Raw genomic sequence first — 19,406 nt, 5'->3', positions numbered from 1 at the left:
AACACTCTCTGTAATTCTGTGTCCAGAATCATTCCCAAAAACGACAGTCGTGTCGTCGGAATTAACTGTGATTTTGGAAAGTTTAGGAACCAACCATGTTGTTGCAGAACTGCCATGGCGAGTGTAATGTTCTGCCCAAGTTGGTCCCTGGATCTCGCCTTTATCAGGAGATCGTCCAAGTACGGGATAATTGTGACTCCTTGTTTGCGAAGGAGAACAATCATCTCCGCCATCACTTTGGTGAAAATCCTCGGAGCCGTGGACAGACCAAACGGCAACTTCTGAAATTGGTAATGACAATCCTGAATTGCAAACCTCAGGTAAGCCTGATGCGGAGGATAAATGGGAACATGTAAGTAGGCATCTTTTATGTCCACCGCCACCATAAAATCCCCTTCCTCCAGGCTGGATATCACTGCTCGGAGATACTCCATCTTGAATTTGAATCTTCTTAGGTAGAAATTGAGGGTTTTTAGGTTCAGGATTGGTCTGACCGAGCCGTCCGGCTTCGGGACCACGAACAGGCTCGAATAAAAGCCTTCTCCCTGTTGTGACGGGGGGAACCTTGATAATGACCTGATTTTCACACAACTTTTGTATTGTGCCGCATACTACCTCCCTGTCTGGAAGAGAAGCTGGTAAGTCCGATTTGAAAAATCGGCGAGGGGGAAAGTCTTGAAACTCCAGTTTGTACCCCTGGGACACTATTTCTAAAACCCATGGGTCCAGGTACGAACGAACCCAGAACTGACTGAACAGTTTGAGACGTGCCCCCACCGGTGCGGACTCCCGCAGAGGAGCCCCAGCGTCATGTGGTAGATTTTGCAGAAGCAGGGGAGGACTTCTGCTCCTGGGAACCTGCCGAGGCCGGTGACCTTTTATCCCTCCCCCTTCCTCTAGTAGCAAGGAAGGAAGAACCTCGGCCCTTCCTGTATTTATTGGGCCGAAAGGACTGCATCTGATAATGATGCGTTTTCTTTTGTTGTGAAGGAACGTAAGGCAAAAATGATGACTTACCCGCGGTGGCCGTAGATACCAAATCCGTGAGACCTTCACCAAACAAGACACCACCCTTATATGGCAGAGATTCCATATTTTTCCTGGAGTCAGCATCAGCATTCCATTGATGTATCCACAATGCTCGCCTAGCTGAGACTGCCATGGCATTGGCTTTTGATCCAAAAAGGCCAATATCTCTCGCCGTTTACTTTAGGTAGGCCGCTGCGTCCCTGATATGACCCAGTGTCAAAAGGGTATCTATGTCAGATGACAAATTATCTGCCCACTTTTTTGATAGCACAACTCACCCACGCAGACGCTATGGCTGGTCTGAGCAGCGTACCCGTGGTGGCATAAATGGATTTTAATGTATTTTCCTGCTTGCGATCTGCAGGGTCCTTAAAGGCTGCCGTATCAGGAGACGGGACAGCCACCTTTTTAGACAAGCGGGATAGGGCCTTGTCCACAATGGGGGGGGGGGGGGGGGGTGACTCCCACTTTTCCCTATCCCCAGAGGGGAACGAATACGCCACCTGAATCCTCTTGGGAATTTGAAATTTCTTGTCAGGGCTTTCCCAAACCTTTTCAAAAAGAGTGTTCAGCTCATGAGAGGGAGGAAATGTTACCACAGGTTTCTTTTCTTTATACATACAAACCCTTGTCTCAGGAACAGCAGGGTCCTCAGAAATATGTAATACGTCTTTTACCGTCACAATTAGGTACTGAATACTCTTTGCTAATTTAGGATCCAATCTGGAATCACTAAAGTCAACACTGGAGTCAGTATCTGTGTCTGCCAACTGGGCAAACGGACGTTTTTGTGATCCCGAAGGGGTCTGTACCTGCAATAATGCATCCTCCACAGATTTCTTCCATGCCAGGTTCTGAGAATCGGACTTATCTAATCTCTTATTAATACGAGCCACAATAGCATTCAAAGCATTCAACACATTTACCCAATCAGGAGTCGGCGGTGCCGACAGGGTCACTCCCACAGCCGTTTGTATCCCTAATACAGCCTCCTCCTGGGAAGAGCACTCAGCCTCAGACATGCCGACACACGTGTTCCAAACACCACAGACACACCGGGCATATAGGGGACAGACCCACAGCAAAGTCTGTCAGAGAGACACAGAGGGAGTTTTGCCAGATCACAACCCAGCGCCTAATCACCAGTTCTGGGACACTAAAGAATGCCCCAGACCTGCAGCGCTTTTATAACAAACATATACTGCACCAATATTACTGTGCCCCCCCCCCCCCCACCTGTTTTTCATCCTGATACTTAGTCAGAAGTGTGAGGAAGGACCAGCGTCTCTGCAATGTGGAGAGGAAAATGGCGCTGAGCTCCGTGAGCTGTGAGGATGAAGCTCCGCCCCCTTAATGGCGCGCTTCAGTCCCGCTTTTTTAAAATATATTTTTATACTGACGGGGGTTAGGACAGTGCCTAGGCACTTATGTCCCCTCTTGCCAGTCCAGTTTAGAGGTTTATCTGCTGCCCAGGGCGTCCCCCCCCCCCCCGCGCCCTGCACCCTGTAGTGCCGCTGTGTAGTGGGAGCATGGCGCGCAGCGTGCGTTCGCCGGTACCTCAGAAAGCAGTCACTGAAGTCTTCTGATCTTCTACTCACCTGTCTTCTGACTTCCGACTCTGTAAGGGGGGTGACGGCGGGCTCTGGGAACGAGCATCTAGTCGTACCTAGCGATTAAACCCTCAGGAGCTAATGGTGTCCTGTAGCCAGAAGCAGAGCCTTTGAACTCACTGGAAGTAGGTCATACTTCTCTCCCCTTAGTCCCACGAAGCAGGGAGACTGTTGCCAGCAGTCTCCCTGAAAATAAAAAACCTAACAAAAGTCTTTTCCTAAGAAACTCTGTAGAGCTCCTCAGTGTGCATCCAATCTGCCTGGGCACAATTCTAAAACTGGAGTCTGGAGGAGGGGCATAGAGGGAGGAGCCAGTTCACACCCATTCAAAGTCTTAAAGTGCCCATGTCTCCTGCGGATCCAGTCTATACCCCATAGTTCTTATGGTTACCCCAGCATCCTCTAGGACGTATGAGAAAGTAACAATTGAAAATGTCACTCTCTGGGGAAATTAAAAGAGTAAAAAAATGATCTTCTAATTAACGGACCATACAGTGCTAGATTAGGTTTAATTTCTGAAATATTATGTCTATGATGAAAGTAGATTCTATAGCTGCCTGTTAATCAAAACCAAACACCATCATCAGTGGGAAACGCAAACGATCGACGCTATCAGCCATGTACTAACGAGAGTCTGTGATATTAATGAACGAATTAACCACAGTGTGCAATACTGATCATCAGTTAGGGGCCTATTCATTAAAGGAGGGGTGATCATTAAGTATCTAATATGCCGTGCGTTGCAGCAGTGGATACATAACTACAGGAGAAATTCATCATTGTGGAGACAGATGATCTGAAAATCAGCTGTTCCCACTATCACTATCACTGCTACCTAAGCAGGAGTGATACTTGCCCATGCCAATTTTGCCTAGTGCGCATGCTTAGCGCGAGGTCACCCATGGGCACAGCCACAGAGCTGAAGGAATCCAATTGGATCCCTTCTTGGAACTGGACCTCCCATAAGAAGGAGCGTGGCTCTGAGAACCAAATACCAAAAGAAGATGGTTTCTGCAGGCAAACGTCAAAAGCTTTAAGCTTTGCTCATTAGGCAGCCTCATCAGGTCCCTAATAATGAAAGGACCCTAGCGTTTCAGCATGTGTACTGGGCACAATAGTGACAAATGAATAGACCCTTTAGAATGGAAAAATAGACACATTGCTAGGAAGACAACTGGAGAAACGTATGTAAACACTGTATATCACAAGTGGGGTGTGACAATCTCGCAAGCAAGCTGTGAGTATGGATCTTCGAGCTCTTCTGTCTCAGAAAGATAATGCAATACATTTAACAAAAAAAAATAAAAAAAAAAATACAGAAACATGCTATACACTAGAGAACATCTACTATATAAAAGCGAAAATTTGTCCTTCTGTCTTTCTATACAAATCCACAGTTTACAAGAGAAGATCGTGAAATTTTACATACGAGCGTATTAAAACACTGCGGAGGCAACTAAAACAATTTGAAATCCCTAGCACCCCTAGGGGGGAGACAGCAGCACAGAGTGTATCAGGAGTCAGCATAACTCCGGAATTGCTGAAGCAATGTACTCAAAAATTGGTAAACATATGCCTTACACTCTGGGAACAAACGCTGTGGGGTCAGACACCCCTAGCACTCCTAGGGGTGGGACAGCAGCACAGAGTATTTCAGGAGACAGCAAAACTGTGGAAGGCCTGGAGAAATTTACACCAGATTTGGTACACATCTGACTTACAAGCTGGGAACAAACACTGTGGGGGTAAGACACCTTTAGCACCCCTAGGAGTGAGGCAGCAGCACAGAGTTTTTCAGGAGACAGCATAACGCTGGAATGCCTGGAGCAATTTACACAAATCTTACTACACATATGACTTAAGGTCCATACACACTGGGCGTTTTTGCCCAGCGTGTATGAACAGCTATGATCACTGACATCGCTGGGCTGAAAAGCGTTCAGTGCATACACACCGAGCGCTTTACCCCCTGCCCAGCGATGTCAGCGGCTTCCCATAGAAGGACGCTATGGAAATCCGCTCACCCCGCCATTCATTTACTAGTAATAGCAGCATATGAACGGCAGCTGCCAGCAATGAAACGGGAGCGCGCATCAGCGCTCATCGCTTGCTAATACACACTGGGCGGCTTTGAGCTGAAAGCAGCTCAAAACACCAAAAGTGAGCTGCTTTCAGCTCAAAACCGTCCAGTGTGTATGGGCCTTTACACTCTGGGAACAAACAAACAAACACACCACTAGCACCCCTAGGGGTGGCCCAGAAGTACAGACTATATCAGGACATGCATGATAGGTCAGTGATGACAGGGCTTCATGTGACAGGAGCAATGACATGATGTGAGGAGGGGAATGCAGGTAGCACAAACCCACACACAGAGTTAGATAGTGGAAGTAGCACGGTCCCCCAGCAGCACAAAGTATATCAGGAGATACATAATTTGCTGCGCTATATAAGAAACTGTAAAAAATTTGATAATTTCACAGGGGCAATGACATTATGTGAGGAGGCAGCAGGAAGCCACAGACAGAGTTGTATAGTGGGAAGAGCAGGGTCCCTTGGGGGACCAAAAAGGGGTCCGGCCACTACACAAAGTGCATCAGGGAAGCAAGATATGCCTATATAGTAGATCTCCAATCAAGGTATAACGAACAACTATAATTCCTCTTAACCATCCTCATCCCTTAGCGAAGCACAGGTATTCAGCTATCTACAATGTTATTTATACTGTGTGTTTAATATTTACATTTATTTTTGTAAACAGACATTCTTAAAATCCCGGGCAACGCCGAGTACTCCAGCTCGTAACCATATAAAATACACGTTAGACTGCCTCAAAAGTGGCCCAAAACTTTAGTACCACAGATGAGCAAAATCTCAGGTGAACAGTTCTGCAACAAACCCCATCAACCTATATGAACGGTATCCGGACAAAACGTCGACACCAATAAGGTCGACACCTGAAATAGGTCAGCATGGCTAAAAGGTCGACGTGAACAAGGTCGACATGAGTTTCGCATTTCTTTCTGCATTTTTGGAACTTTTTCCTACTTTACGATCCACGTGGACTACAATTGGGAACGGTAACCTGTGCCAAGTGCAACGGTAGCGGAGCGAGGCACCTTGCCCGAAGCGAGGGGACACAGTGCACTAATTGGGGTTTCCGGTCACTTTACGGAGAACACGACACCAAAAAAAAACCATAAAAACTCATGTCGACCTTTTTCATGTTAACCCTTTGTCCATATCGACCTATTTCAGGTATCGACGTAAGGTGCGTCGACCTTGAGTCCCAGACCCATATGAACGCAGCAACGAGACCAATTCCCCCTGCTAAACGTTCTACAATTTCTCCGCTCTGCCTGTATTTTACTGAACTCAAAATAAAATACTTCTACTAACACACAAAGACAAGAACTAAACTGCATTAAAATGGGACTCTTCTCCAAATATCTCACAACTAATCATACCACTCTGCCAAAGACCTGCAACTCACTCCTACACACATTACCTGTTACAGAGATTTCTTCATACAGCACCCACTCTGGAATTCCCTCCCTAGTACAAGACTTTCCTCCAGCCACCAAACCTTCAAGCATTCCATGAAATCTCATCTCTTTAGGCCAACTTTCCAAATTACAGAACCCAATTACTACCACTCACAACATTTACTCTCCCTCATAGCCCCACTAAACCTTATTCTCTGTTGTTGTGGGTGCCATCAAGGGGGGTAATTCTAAGTTGATCGCAGCAGGATTTTTTTTAGCAGCTGGGCAAAACCATGTGCACTGCAGGGGAGGCAGATATAACATGTGCAGATAGAGTTAGATTTGGGTGGGTTATTTTATTTCTGTGCAGGGTAAATACTGGCTGCTTTATTTTTACACTGCAAATTAGATTGCAGATTGAACACACCACACCCAAATCTTACTCTCTCTGCACATGCAATATCTGCCTCCCCTGCAGTGCACATGGTTTTGCCCAACTGCTAAAAAAAAAATCCTGCTGCGATCAACTTGGAATTACCCCCAATATGCAATATGTCTCAAGGTGCATACACACTTAGCGATATAGTAAATTATATCACTAATTTTCCCACCTGAGCGATATCGTTTACGATATCGGCCAGTTTATATGCAGCTGGCGACGGACGATAGCGATATCACAGTGTGGATGCCCACCGTCGGGCGGCCCGGCCCAGGAGGACAAACACTAGGCGATGTTGCTCATGGAGCACATCACCTAGTGTGTACCCACCTTCACTTAAGCTGGGCATACACTATACAATTATCTGCCAGATCTGGCTGGTTGGAATGAAAATCTGGTAATGGATGAGAGTAAATAACAATCGATCATTTGTTCCCAAACACTGGAAAACGGACAAAACCTGTCGTTCAGACAAATTGGTTAATCACAGATTTAACCAATTTGTATGAACAACACTTTTTTTCTCTGTTTTCCAGTGTTTGGGAGCAAATGGTCGATTATCATTTGCTCTCATCCATTAACACATTTTCATTTTAACTAGCCAGATCAGGCAGATAATTGTATAGTATATGCCCAGCTTTGGGTGGAAATGTATCAAACCGTCTAAAGAGAGAAGTGGACAAGAGGAGCAGTTGCACATAGCAATCAGCTTAACTATTATCAAGTACATTCTATAAAATTATAGGTAGAAGTTGAATAGTGGTTATGGGCAACGTTTCTGCTCTTTAGAAGGTTGGACACATTTCTCCTAAACACCTCACATATATAACATAATAGGCGGTATCCTATTAGCCGCAATGCCATTCCGGCAGCTAAAAATGGCCGGATATCGCGATTAATGACCGTTGGTCATTATCGGGGTATTCCATTAGAGGCCATTTTCAACGGCCGACATTGTCCTGCGATAGCACGAAAACACATAGGAACAGGGATAAGTCCCCGATTCCATGTGTTATCGCAGTTCTGGCGGGCTGCTTATCGGGGATTATGCTTCCATAATCCTGATAAGTGCCGGCAATACTATTAGCAGTGCTAAAGTACCGCTGCTAACAGGATACCGCCCAATGTATCAAATGCCTACTTCCCTGTAGATTGTAAGCTTGCAAGCAGGGCCCTCTTACCACTTTTGTCTGTTATTACATGATCTAATTATATTAAAGCATTTGTTCTCAAATGTAAAAAGCTACAGAATACAGAGTATGGTACTATATACTGTAGATAAATGTTAAGAAATCATGTTGTGTGGTGGGGCTTGGGTAGGACTGGATACACTAAAGCCCACATTCCACAGTAAATTGCAGAATAAGGGTAGGGCTACACATAGCGGCCAAGCGGGTCCCGTTCAGCGGGACCCACTTCAACGGAAGGAGACTGCACAGACGCCCACACATATGCGGCAGTCCTGCCACCGCCGGATCCAACCGCAGCATGCTGCAGTTGGGCCGGACGGCGGGAAATCAGTGTGAACACATACATTTCAATGTATGTGTTCACACAGTCTGGCTGTGCCGCACTGTGGGGGGTCATTCCGACCCATTCGCACGCTGCTGTTTTTTGCAGCGGTGCGAACGGTCGGTTCTGCGCACGCGCGGCGGCCACATTGCGCAGGCCCGTTGTTCCCCAGCGACGGCCGTCGCTGGGCAACAACAAGAAGGCCGAAGAAAGCGATCGCTACCGCAAGAAGATTGACAAGAGGGGCGTCAACTGACCGTTTTCTGGGACTGGTGCGGCGAACGCAGGCGTGTCCACGCATTTGGATGGCGGATGTCTGACGTCAATTCCGGGACCTGCAACGCTGGAATCATCGCACAGGGTAAGTAACTCTTACCCTGGTCTAGTTCTACACAAAACTTTGTTTGCATAGCAGGGCTGCACAAGCGTTCGCAGCCTTGCTATGCAAAAAAACTCTCCCCCATAGGCGGCGTCTAGTTGATCGCACGGGCAGCAAAAAGTTGCTACGTGCGATCAGCTCGGAATGACCCCCCCATGTTCTATAAATTCCTGTGCGTCACTGGCCGGATCCTGTTCTGTGACATCCCGCAGAACAGGATCCGTGTGAACACAAAACCCCCTTTCCGTCCAGTGAGACCCGCCTGGCCGCTATGTGTGGCCCTACCCTAAGGCATGTTGAAATTTTGCTCCTCTGTCATTGGGACACATGGCTTAACACTTTGGGCTACATTTACTAAGCAACGGCATTTGAAAGCTACAGATTCTCTGCAGTTTGAATCCTGGAATATAAAATAGAAATGATAAATACAAAACACACCTGGTTTTGCATTTAATAATATTACGAGCTTACATTTTGGAGTCAAAATTACCACAGCTTAGTAAATACAACTTTGGGCATTAAAACTAGCTTGAATGAAGACCTCCTGTAATGAGAGCATTTCTTTACAACACCTTTGTATTCTGTAGCTGTTCCTCATTAGGTGACTACTTCTAATCACAAAAAAGAAATTCACTATAGAGTTTACATAGAAGATTTTTGTTGTTGTATTTTTTATGTAACACCTTCAAGCTGAGCTATGACTGGCTAAGGGCTTTCAACCAATCAGAAATGAAGGACAACAGAAGAGATCTTGCAAGTGATTGGCTGTAAAGTCCGGCATATATTATGCAATAATTGGCGGACTGGGCCCATAACTGCATAGTGTATAGCCACAACCGATCAGCGATAATCTGATGGCTGGCATAAATATAAAACCATCTTCCAACATGACCAACTGATTGGTTCACTGGGTCGGCCACATCTGGAAGTGTATGCACTGCCACGGCTCACAGCCCGAAATTTCCCCCTGTTCCTTCACAGGGGAGAATGGGGAACTGTTCCCTTTCCAGATGAAGAAAGCAGATATTGTGGCCATACACTGAAATATCTCACAGTGTATGGCCATGATATCTGATGGGTTTCAGCTTACCAGATAAAGGTCTGCAGGTCAGACAGACATTTTATCTGACAATGTATGCCCAGCATTAAGTTACAAAGCATCCAACAAATACCGTTAGGCCGGGTACACATCAGAACGATGTGTACCTAGCCGACATACCAGCCGACGGACAGACATATAGTACAGACAGTACACAGCAGAGGGATGTAATGAACGATCCCTCGTTCCGTCCTTCATTACACTGCACAGAGTCACATGAAATATCTTACGATTGGCTGTACAGCGTGGCCAACCAGAAGATATCGCATGTGACTGGCAGGAACACGCAATTGGGCATACACACTGCCCGATGTGTTGGCCGGAATTTACATATCGTGACGATATCTGCCAGGTGTGTACCCACCCTTAGAATAGTCAGGAGAATGCAATCAAATGCAAGAAAACGGGGTTCAGATCATACCCAGGTTCCTGACTGGAATTATACCATACTACAAGCTTACCTTAGTCCTCAGCTTGCTGTGATTACAACTGGACTACCTCATTGGGCCTTTTACTACTTTTCAGGTTTTTTAATTTTAACATACTCTGCTAGTCACAGACAGGTTGTACACTCTTCGCATTCAAGGGTTGTTGAAAAGAGCCCCAAGCCAGTGTGTATAGCGATGGCAAAATTTCATACCTGAACCACATGTAAGACTCCAAATTCCGTGAGAAGTTTATTTTACAGAGCATTGAAAGTAATGCCCATCATGGCACGTTGCTGTACATAGGGGATGCATTAAGTTTACCAGCTGTCAGGATCCCAGCGTTCAGAACCGACGCTGGAATCCAGATACCGGCCCGGAATTCCAATTGGGAATAGAACCTGTGGCGTGCACAGCGACCCACCAGGCCCGATGTGTGGTGAGCCCGTGAGGGGACTCGCTTTCGGTATTCCGGAAGATGGGATGCCACTGTCGGTATAGTGACAGCCAGCATCCTGTTTCCCGGGATATCGTACGTATCCTGTACATAGGAGGGCTCTTCATGCATATACTGTATACACATACTAAAATATAGTTGGTAATTTGTCAGTGCTTTAGTTCATGTTTCAAATACTCTAGGTGCTATTCTTCAGAAAACGGTTTCTAAAGATCTTGTGATTTACCATTCTACTAATTGAAACATTCCACCTACAACAGTAATAAGCAACCGGTAAACTTCAGGAGACGCACTGGCTGGCCCACTATAACCTTCAACAGGGCCGTACATTACTCTTCATGTCAATAGTAAGTTAAATTAATATATTTAATCAAGGAAAAAGATGTCCAGCTGTAGTAACTCATCAGCAGGTCTTGCAAACTAGTTTAAGCTGTAACAAAGAAATATCACAACAAACCAGGAAAGAGCTGGGGGCAGCAAGTGAAGATTCGGAGGGCAGCATGTGGCCCCAAAGGCCGTCTGTTGTCCATCACTGTCATGCACGCATAGAAAGATTTATCAATCCCCTCAGACCAACTCCTGTCACATTACTAAATACACATATGGCTATCTACCTCAGTGCCATCTATAACAGGAACACCTCCTAACTCCGCCACCACAGTACCCCTGGCTGTGCGCATATGAACTGTGTTCCTTGAATTCAGAAGTCCTTCTATTATCACAGCACTGCTGGCACAAATGGAAACACTGGCCTTGGTAACATTAGTTCAAGTTCCATAGGATGCGAGAAGACACTCCCATTCCCCACTTCCCCTGCATATATACACACACAGGAGGGCTGGCTGACACTAGTGACATGAAGCAGGTGCAGGGTCAGGAGCTGTGAGGAACTGCAAGTCCCAGCGTGCCCTGCCACCTGATGCACAGGACAGGGGGTGTTTCTGTGCCTGCACCTGGGGATGCCACACTGTTATATAACCCCTGGCAGTGGCAGAGACCTCCCTCCCCCCCCGGCCAGGCCTCCTCGTACTTACTGGTTAGGCGCTGGCCGTCCACCAGACCCCCCAGCTCCACCTTCTTGCCCCCGGGGGTGATGGGCATGACGGGCGGCGGGTACCCGACCAGGCTGCTGCTGCTGTGGATGCCCAGCGGCTCCTCGTGCAGGAACTGGCACTCTTCCCCGTAGAAGCAGGTCTTATCCTTGGCGTAGTAGCGGCAGTACTTCAGCTTCACCCCGGGCAGCCCCACGGGACCCAGCGGGGCCGCCGCTACCACCGCCGCCGCGGTGGGGTTCGGGGTCAGACCAGTGTTCATGGCCGCGGTACAACTGTTCCTGCCTCGGTGATGGGCGCCAGCATGGGGGTCTCCCGTGTGACAGGGGCAGTGCGGCCCCGGGTCTGTGTTGCTGGGGGGAGGAGGAGGAGGGCCCGGGCTGCTGTCTGTACGCCCCCTCCGGTGCTCCGGCTCTCCCGGGCAGCAGTCCCTGGCTTATTCCCCTCACTGCTGCTGCTGTTTTCCTATGTTCCTCTTCCTGAGCTCGCCGTGTTCTGCGCCTGCGCGGCCCGGGGAATGCTGGGAGCTGCGGCCTCCCCCCAACTACTCCAGGCACTGCTCACTGTCAGTCCTCGCTTATCTGCGCTGCCCCGCCGCGGGTGTCTTCCGGCAACAGCAGGTAACAGCCAGAGCTCAGCGCCCGGCCCTCTCCCGTCACCTCACCCGGTCCGCTGCGAACGACCACTTTAATTCTGTCGTCGTAAAGGCACTCTTACGTCACCGGCAGAATTCTAGAGTTGGTTTAGTAGTGTCACATGAGGCATAATAGTGACAGAGAGTACCAACATACATGTCACATGCAGCTCCAGTTATTACACGTGTGTGCTGGGGCCACTCCATACAGTGTGAGTGCTGGGGCTACTGCATGCAGTGTGAGTGCTGGGACTACTCCACAGAGTGTGAGTGCTGGGGCCACTTCATGCAGTGTGAGTGCTGGGGCCACTCCATAGAGTGTGAGTGCTCAGCTGGATCCACTCCATAGAGTGTCAGTTCTGGGCCCACTCCACGTAGTGTGCGTACTGGGGCCACTCCATAGAGTGTGAGTGCTGGGGTCACTCCATAGAGTGTGAGTGCTGGGGCTACTCCATAGAGTGTGAGTGCTGGGGCTACTCCATAGAGTGTGAGTGCTGGGGCCACTCCATAGAGTGTCAGTTCTGGGCCCACTCCACGTAGTGTGCGTACTGGGGCAACTCCATGCACTTTGAGTGCTGGGGTCACTCCATAGAGTGTGGGTGCTGGGGTCACTTAATACAGTGTGAATGCTGGGCCCACTCCACGTAGTGTGCGTACTGGGGCAACTCCATGCAGTGTGAGTGCTGGGGCCACTCCATAGAGTGTGAATGCTGGGGCCACTCCATAGAGTGTGAATGCTGGGCCCACTCCATACAGTGTCAGTTCTGGGCACACTCTACGTCAGGCCTGGCCAACCTGTGGCTCTCCAGCTGTTGTAAAACTACAAGTCCCATCATGCCTTGCCACAGTTTTGCTATTAGGGAATGCTAAAAATGTGGCAGGGTATGCTGGGATGTGTAGTTTCACTACATCTGGAGAGCCACAGGTTGGCCAGGCCTGCTCTACGTAGTGTGCGTACTGGGGCAACTCCATGCAGTTTGAGTGCTGGGGTCACTCCATAGAGTGTGGGTGCTGGGGTCACTCCACACAGTGTGAGGCCTGGGGCCACTATACTATATAAGCATTGAAAGTACTCGCTGTAAACAGTGTGTTACAGCCCCTCCATACAGTGTGAGTGCTGGATCCTTTCCATATGGTGTTAGTACTGTGGCAACTCCATGCAGTTTACCCGTTGGGTGGGGTTGGTATATATAGTAAAAAATAAACACACAGACAGTCAGACACTTATATACTGTAGGTGGAAAAGTAGTACAACACTGATTATGCTTGTTGTTACCCAAGAGGACCTGTTACACTAACACTGGATAATAATACTACTTACCTTATATTCTGTATAGGAATCAGTAATGTTATACTGTATCACCCTCTTTACTGAATTTTACCTTCTATTAAATAAAGCACAAGAATTACGTGCAGGCTTACTTTTTATTCCCATCTATCAAGTCAAAGGAAAGAGTGTTTGCAGTCACCTGAAGGTAGCAGTGATCTGATGCCTGTAGTGGTTTATGTGCATACTTGGAACTTCCTGTCACTGGATGATTGCATTGTCCGCTGTCACAACAATTGAGTGTATCAGATTGGCAGTGTCCATGCACAGCCCTAGAGTATGTAAGGGATATCCCCTAACCTGTAACACAAGGACAATACAGTAAGAATCACGCATGTGTGTAACTTTATACTAAGCATAAAATCACTCTAGGGTTTGCTGGAGGTTGTCCATTAAAGGTGCTGGCATATGTAATGATATTTCTCTAACGTCCTAGTGCAGTAATTTTCAATCTTTTTTAACTCGCGGCACACTGAACAATATTGTAAAATTGCCAAGGCACACCATCAGTTCCCCACAGAAAAACCCCCCACACACATTGGCCCTAACAGTAAAAAAATAATCCACACATACATTGGCCTACACAGAAAAAACAATCACATTGCTCCCCACATAAATCATGTTGCTCCCTACATAAATCCTTTTGTTCCCCACATAAATAAATCACATTGCTCCTCACATAAATCCTATTGCTCCCCACCTGAGAAATAAAATAACAAATATTAGCCCCTACCGGTCAGCTGTCCTCCTCCCTATCCCTCAGTGGTGGGGGATGTTCATAGTGGAGTGCTGCGAATACTGAGCACAGGGCGGTCAGGCAAGTGTGGATGAGGGTGCGCAGGGAAAGTTGTGGATGCGGGCGGGAACTGGAAGATGTGTATGCAGGTGAGTGGGCTAGCTGGGTGGTGAGACGCGATGGCCGTGACCTATGATGTCACACCGCCGTGTCTTCAAGGCATAGGTCACAGGCAGGGCATGACTGATCCTATAAGAAGAGCCTGGGCCACAGTTCGCTCTGAAGGTGCAGGCAGTTACTCTGACTCCGCGGCACACCTTGCAACTGCTCGCGGCACACTAGTGTGCCACGGCACACTGGTTGAAAAAGCCTGTCCTAGTGGATGCTGGGGACTCCGAAAGGACCATGGGGAATAGCGGCTCCGCAGGAGACTGGGCACAAAAGTAAAAAGCTTTAGGACTACCTGGTGTGCACTGGCTCCTCCCCCTATGACCCTCCTCCAAGCCTCAGTTAAGATTTTGTGCCCGAACGAGAAGGGTGCAATCTAGGTGGCTCTCCTGAGCTGCTTAGAGTAAAAGTTTAAATAGGTTTTTTTATTTTCAGTGAGACCTGCTGGCAACAGGCTCACTGCATCGAGGGACTAAGGGGAGAAGAAGCGAACTCACCTGCGTGCAGAGTGGATTGGGCTTCTTAGGCTACTGGACATTAGCTCCAGAGGGACGATCACAGGCCCAGCCATGGATGGGTCCCGGAGCCGCGCCGCCGTCCCCCTTACAGAGCCAGAAGACTGAAGAGGTCCGGAAAATCGGCGGCAGAAGACGTCCTGTCTTCACTAAGGTAGCGCACAGCACCGCAGCTGTGCGACATTGCTCTCAGCACACTTCACACTCCGGTCACTGAGGGTGCAGGGCGCCGGGGGGGGGGGCCCTGAGACGCAATAAAAACACCTTTTTGGCAAAAAATACATCACATATAGCTCCTGGGCTATATGGATGTATTTAACCCCTGCCTATTTTTACATAAAAAAGCGGGAGAAAGGCCGCCGAAAAAGGGGCGGAGCCTATCTCCTCAGCACACTGGCGCCATTTTTCCTCACAGCTCCGTTGGAGGAAGGCTCCCTGACTCTCCCCTGCAGTCCTGCACTACAGAAACAGGGTAAAACAAGAGAGGGGGGGCACTAAATTGGCATATAAATATATACAGCAGCTATATTAGGGAAAAACACTTATATAAGGTTATCCCTGTATATATATAGCGCTCTGGTGTGTGCTGGCAAACTCTCCCTCTGTCTCCCCAAAGGGCTAGGTCCTGTCCTCTATCAGAGCATTCCCTGTGTGTGTGCTGTGTGTCGGTACGTTGTGTCGACATGTATGAGGAGGAAAATGGTGTGGAGGCGGAGCAATTGCCTGTGTTAGTGATGTCACCCCCTAGGGAGTCGACACCTGACTGGATGGTCTTATGGAAAGAATTACGTGATAGTGTCAGCACTTTACAAAAGACTGTTGACGACATGAGACAGCCGGCAAATCAGTTAATACCTGTACAGGCGTCTCAAACACCGTCAGGGGCTCTAAAGCGCCCGTTACCTCAGGTCGATACAGACACGGACACTGACTCCAGTGTCGACGGTGAGGAAACAAACGTATTTTCCAGTAGGGCCACACGTTACATGATCACGGCAATGAAGGAGGTTTTGAACATTTCTGATACTACAAGTACCACAAAAAAGGGTATTATGTGGGGTGTGAAAAAACTACCCGTAGTTTTTCCCGAATCAGATGAATTAAATGAGGTGTGTGATGAAGCGTGGGTTTCCCCCGATAAAAAACTGCTAATTTCTAAAAAGTTATTGGCATTATACCCTTTCCCGCCAGAGGTTAGGGCGCGTTGGGAAACACCCCCTAGCGTAGATAAGGCGCTCACACGCTTATCAAAACAAGTGGCGTTACCGTCCCCTGATACAGCCGCCCTCAAGGAACCAGCTGATAGAAAGCTGGAAAATATCCTTAAAAGTATATACACACATACTGGTATTATACTGCGACCAGCAATCGCCTCAGCCTGGATGTGCAGTGCTGGGGTGGCTTGGTCGGATTCCCTGACTGAAAATATTGATACCCTGGACAGGGACAATATATTATTGACTATAGAGCATTTAAAGGATGCATTTCTATATATGCGAGATGCACAGAGGGATATTTGCACTCTGGCATCAAGAGTAAGTGCGATGTCCATTTCTGCCAGAAGAGGATTATGGACGCGACAGTGGTCAGGGGATGCGGATTCCAAACGGCATATGGAAGTATTGCCGTATAAAGGGGAGGAGTTATTTGGGGTCGGTCTATCGGACCTGGTGGCCACGGCAACGGCTGGAAAATCCACCTTTTTACCCCAAGTCACCTCGCAGCAGAAAAAGATACCGTCTTTTCAGGCTCAGTCCTTTCGTCCCCATAAGGGCAAGCGGGCAAAAGGCCACTCATATCTGCCCCGGGGCAGAGGAAGGGGAAAAAGACTGCAGCGGACAGCCTCTTCCCACGAACAGAAGCCCTCCCCCGCTTCTGCCAAGTCCTCAGCATGACGCTGGGGCCTTACAAGCGGACTCAGGCACGGTGGGGGCCCGTCTCAAGAATTTCAGCGCGCAGTGGGCTCACTCGCAAGTGGACCCCTGGAACCTGCAGGTAGTATCTCAGGGGTACAAATTGGAATTCGAGACGTCTCCCCCTCGCCGGTTCCTGAAGTCTGCTTTACCAACGTCTCCCCCCGACAGGGAGGCGGTATTGGAAGCCATTCACAAGCTGTATTCCCAGCAGGTGATAATCAAGGTACCCCTCCTACAACAGGGAAAGGGGTATTATTCCACGCTGTTTGTGGTACCGAAGCCGGACGGCTCGGTGAGACCCATTTTAAATCTGAAATCCTTGAACACTTACATAAAAAGGTTCAAGTTCAAGATGGAGTCACTCAGAGCAGTGATAGCGAACCTGGAAGAAGGGGACTATATGGTGTCTCTGGACATCAAGGATCCTTACCTCCATGTCCCAATTTGCCCTTCTCACCAAGGGTACCTCAGGTTTGTGGTACAGAACTGTCACTATCAGTTTCAGACGCTGCCGTTTGGATTGTCCACGGCACCCCGGGTCTTTACCAAGGTAATGGCCGAAATGATGATTCTTCTTCGAAGAAAAGGCGTCTTAATTATCCCTTACTTGGACGATCTCCTGATAAGGGCAAGGTCCAGAGAACAGTTAGAGGTCGGAGTAGCACTATCTCAAGTAGTACTACGACAGCACGGATGGATTCTAAATATTCCAAAATCGCAGCTGATTCCGACGACACGTCTGCTGTTCCTAGGGATGATTCTGGACACAATACAGAAAAAGGTGTTTCTCCCGGAGGAGAAGGCCAAGGAGTTTTCCGACCTAGTCAGGAACCTCCTAAGACCAGGCCAAGTGTCAGTACATCAATGCACAAGGGTCCTGGGAAAGATGGTGGCTTCTTACGAAGCGATTCCATTCGGCAGATTCCACGCAAGAACTTTTCAGTGGGATCTGCTGGACAAATGGTCCGGATCGCATCTTCAAATGCATCAGCGGATAACCCTGTCTCCAAGGACAAGGGTGTCTCTCCTGTGGTGGTTACAGAGTGCTCATCTCCTAGAGGGCAGCAGATTCGGCATTCAGGATTGGGTCCTGGTGACCACGGATGCCAGCCTGAGAGGCTGGGGAGCAGTCACACAGGGAAGAAATTTCCAGGGCTTGTGGTCAAGCATGGAAACGTCACTTCACATAAATATCCTGGAACTAAGGGCCATTTACAATGCCCTAAGTCAGGCAAGACCTCTGCTTCAGGGTCAGCCGGTGTTGATCCAGTCGGACAACATCACGGCAGTCGCCCACGTAAACAGACAGGGCGGCACAAGAAGCAGGAGGGCAATGATGAAAGTGGCAAGGATTCTTCGCTGGGCGGAGAATCATGTGATAGCACTGTCAGCAGTGTTCATTCCGGGAGTGGACTTCACCCGGGGGAGTGGGGACTTCACCCAGAAGTCTTCCACATGATTGTGAACCGTTGGGAAAAACCAAAGGTGGACATGATGGCGTCCCGCCTCAACAAAAAACTGGACAGATATTGCGCCAGGTCAAGGGACCCTCAGGCAATAGCTGTGGACGCTCTGGTAACACCGTGAGTGTACCAGTCAGTGTATGTGTTCCCTCCTCTTCCTCTCATACCAAAAGTACTGAGAATCATAAGAAGGAGAGGAGTAAAGACTATACTCGTGGCTCCGGATTGGCCAAGAAGGACTTGGTACCCGGAAATTCAAGAGATGCTCACGGAAGACCCGTGGCCTCTACCTCTAAGAAAGGACCTGCTCCAGCAGGGACCATGTCTGTTCTAAGACTTACCGCGGCATGGCGGTTGAACGCCGGATCCTGAAGGAAAAAGGCATTCCGGATGAAGTCATCCCTACCCTGATCAAAGCCAGGAAGGATGTAACCGTACAACATTATCACCGTATTTGGCGTAAATATGTTGCGTGGTGCGAGGCCAGGAAGGCCCCTACAGAGGAATTTCAACTGGGTCGTTTCCTGCATTTCCTGAAAACAGGACTGTCTATGGGCCTCAAATTGGGGTCCATTAAGGTTCAAATTTCGGCCCTGTCAATATTCTTCCAAAAAGAACTGGCTTCTGTTCCTGAAGTTCAGACGTTTGTCAAGGGAGTACTGCATATACAGCCTCCTTTTGTGCCTCCAGTGGCACCTTGGGATCTCAATGTAGTTTGGGGATTCCTAAAATCACATTGGTTTGAACCACTCACCACTGTGGACTTAAAATATCTCACATGGAAAGTGGTAATGCTGTTAGCCCTGGCTTCAGCCAGGCGTGTCTCAGAATTGACGGCTTTATCCTATAAAAGCCCTTACCTAATTTTTCATACGGACAGGGCAGAATTGAGGACTCGTCCTCAATTTCTCCCTAAGGTGGTTTCAGCTTTTCACTTAAACCAGCCTATTGTGGTGCCTGCGGCTACTAGGGACTTGGAGGATTCCAAGTTGCTGGACGTAGTCAGGGCCCTGAAAATATATGTTTCCAGGACGGCTGGAGTCAGAAAATCTGATTCGCTGTTTATCCTGTATGCACCCAACAAGCTGGGTGCTCCTGCTTCTAAGCAGACGATTGCTCGTTGGATTTGTAGTACAATTCAGCTTGCACATTCTGTGGCA

The 19,406-nt window shown here is 48.4% G+C and overlaps 1 protein-coding gene across 2 annotated transcripts in view; it reads right to left on the bottom strand.

The window, feature by feature from the left end:
• Nucleotides 1–12,180, bottom strand: part of PAN3 (poly(A) specific ribonuclease subunit PAN3) — a 174,701-nt gene extending 162,521 nt beyond the window's left edge. For both annotated transcript variants that reach the window (XM_063951726.1, XM_063951727.1), the window contains exon 1: nt 11,470–12,180. In XM_063951726.1, the coding sequence (XP_063807796.1) occupies nt 11,470–11,749 (280 nt within the window). In that variant the 5' untranslated portion in view covers nt 11,750–12,180. The remainder of the gene's footprint in view (nt 1–11,469) is intronic.
• Between the last annotated feature and the right edge of the window lie 7,226 nt (nt 12,181–19,406).

This window comes from Pseudophryne corroboree, chromosome 2, assembly GCF_028390025.1.
Source record: "Pseudophryne corroboree isolate aPseCor3 chromosome 2, aPseCor3.hap2, whole genome shotgun sequence".
Lineage (NCBI taxonomy): Eukaryota > Metazoa > Chordata > Amphibia > Anura > Myobatrachidae > Pseudophryne > Pseudophryne corroboree.
This window is presented reverse-complemented; position numbering and strand designations above follow the sequence as displayed.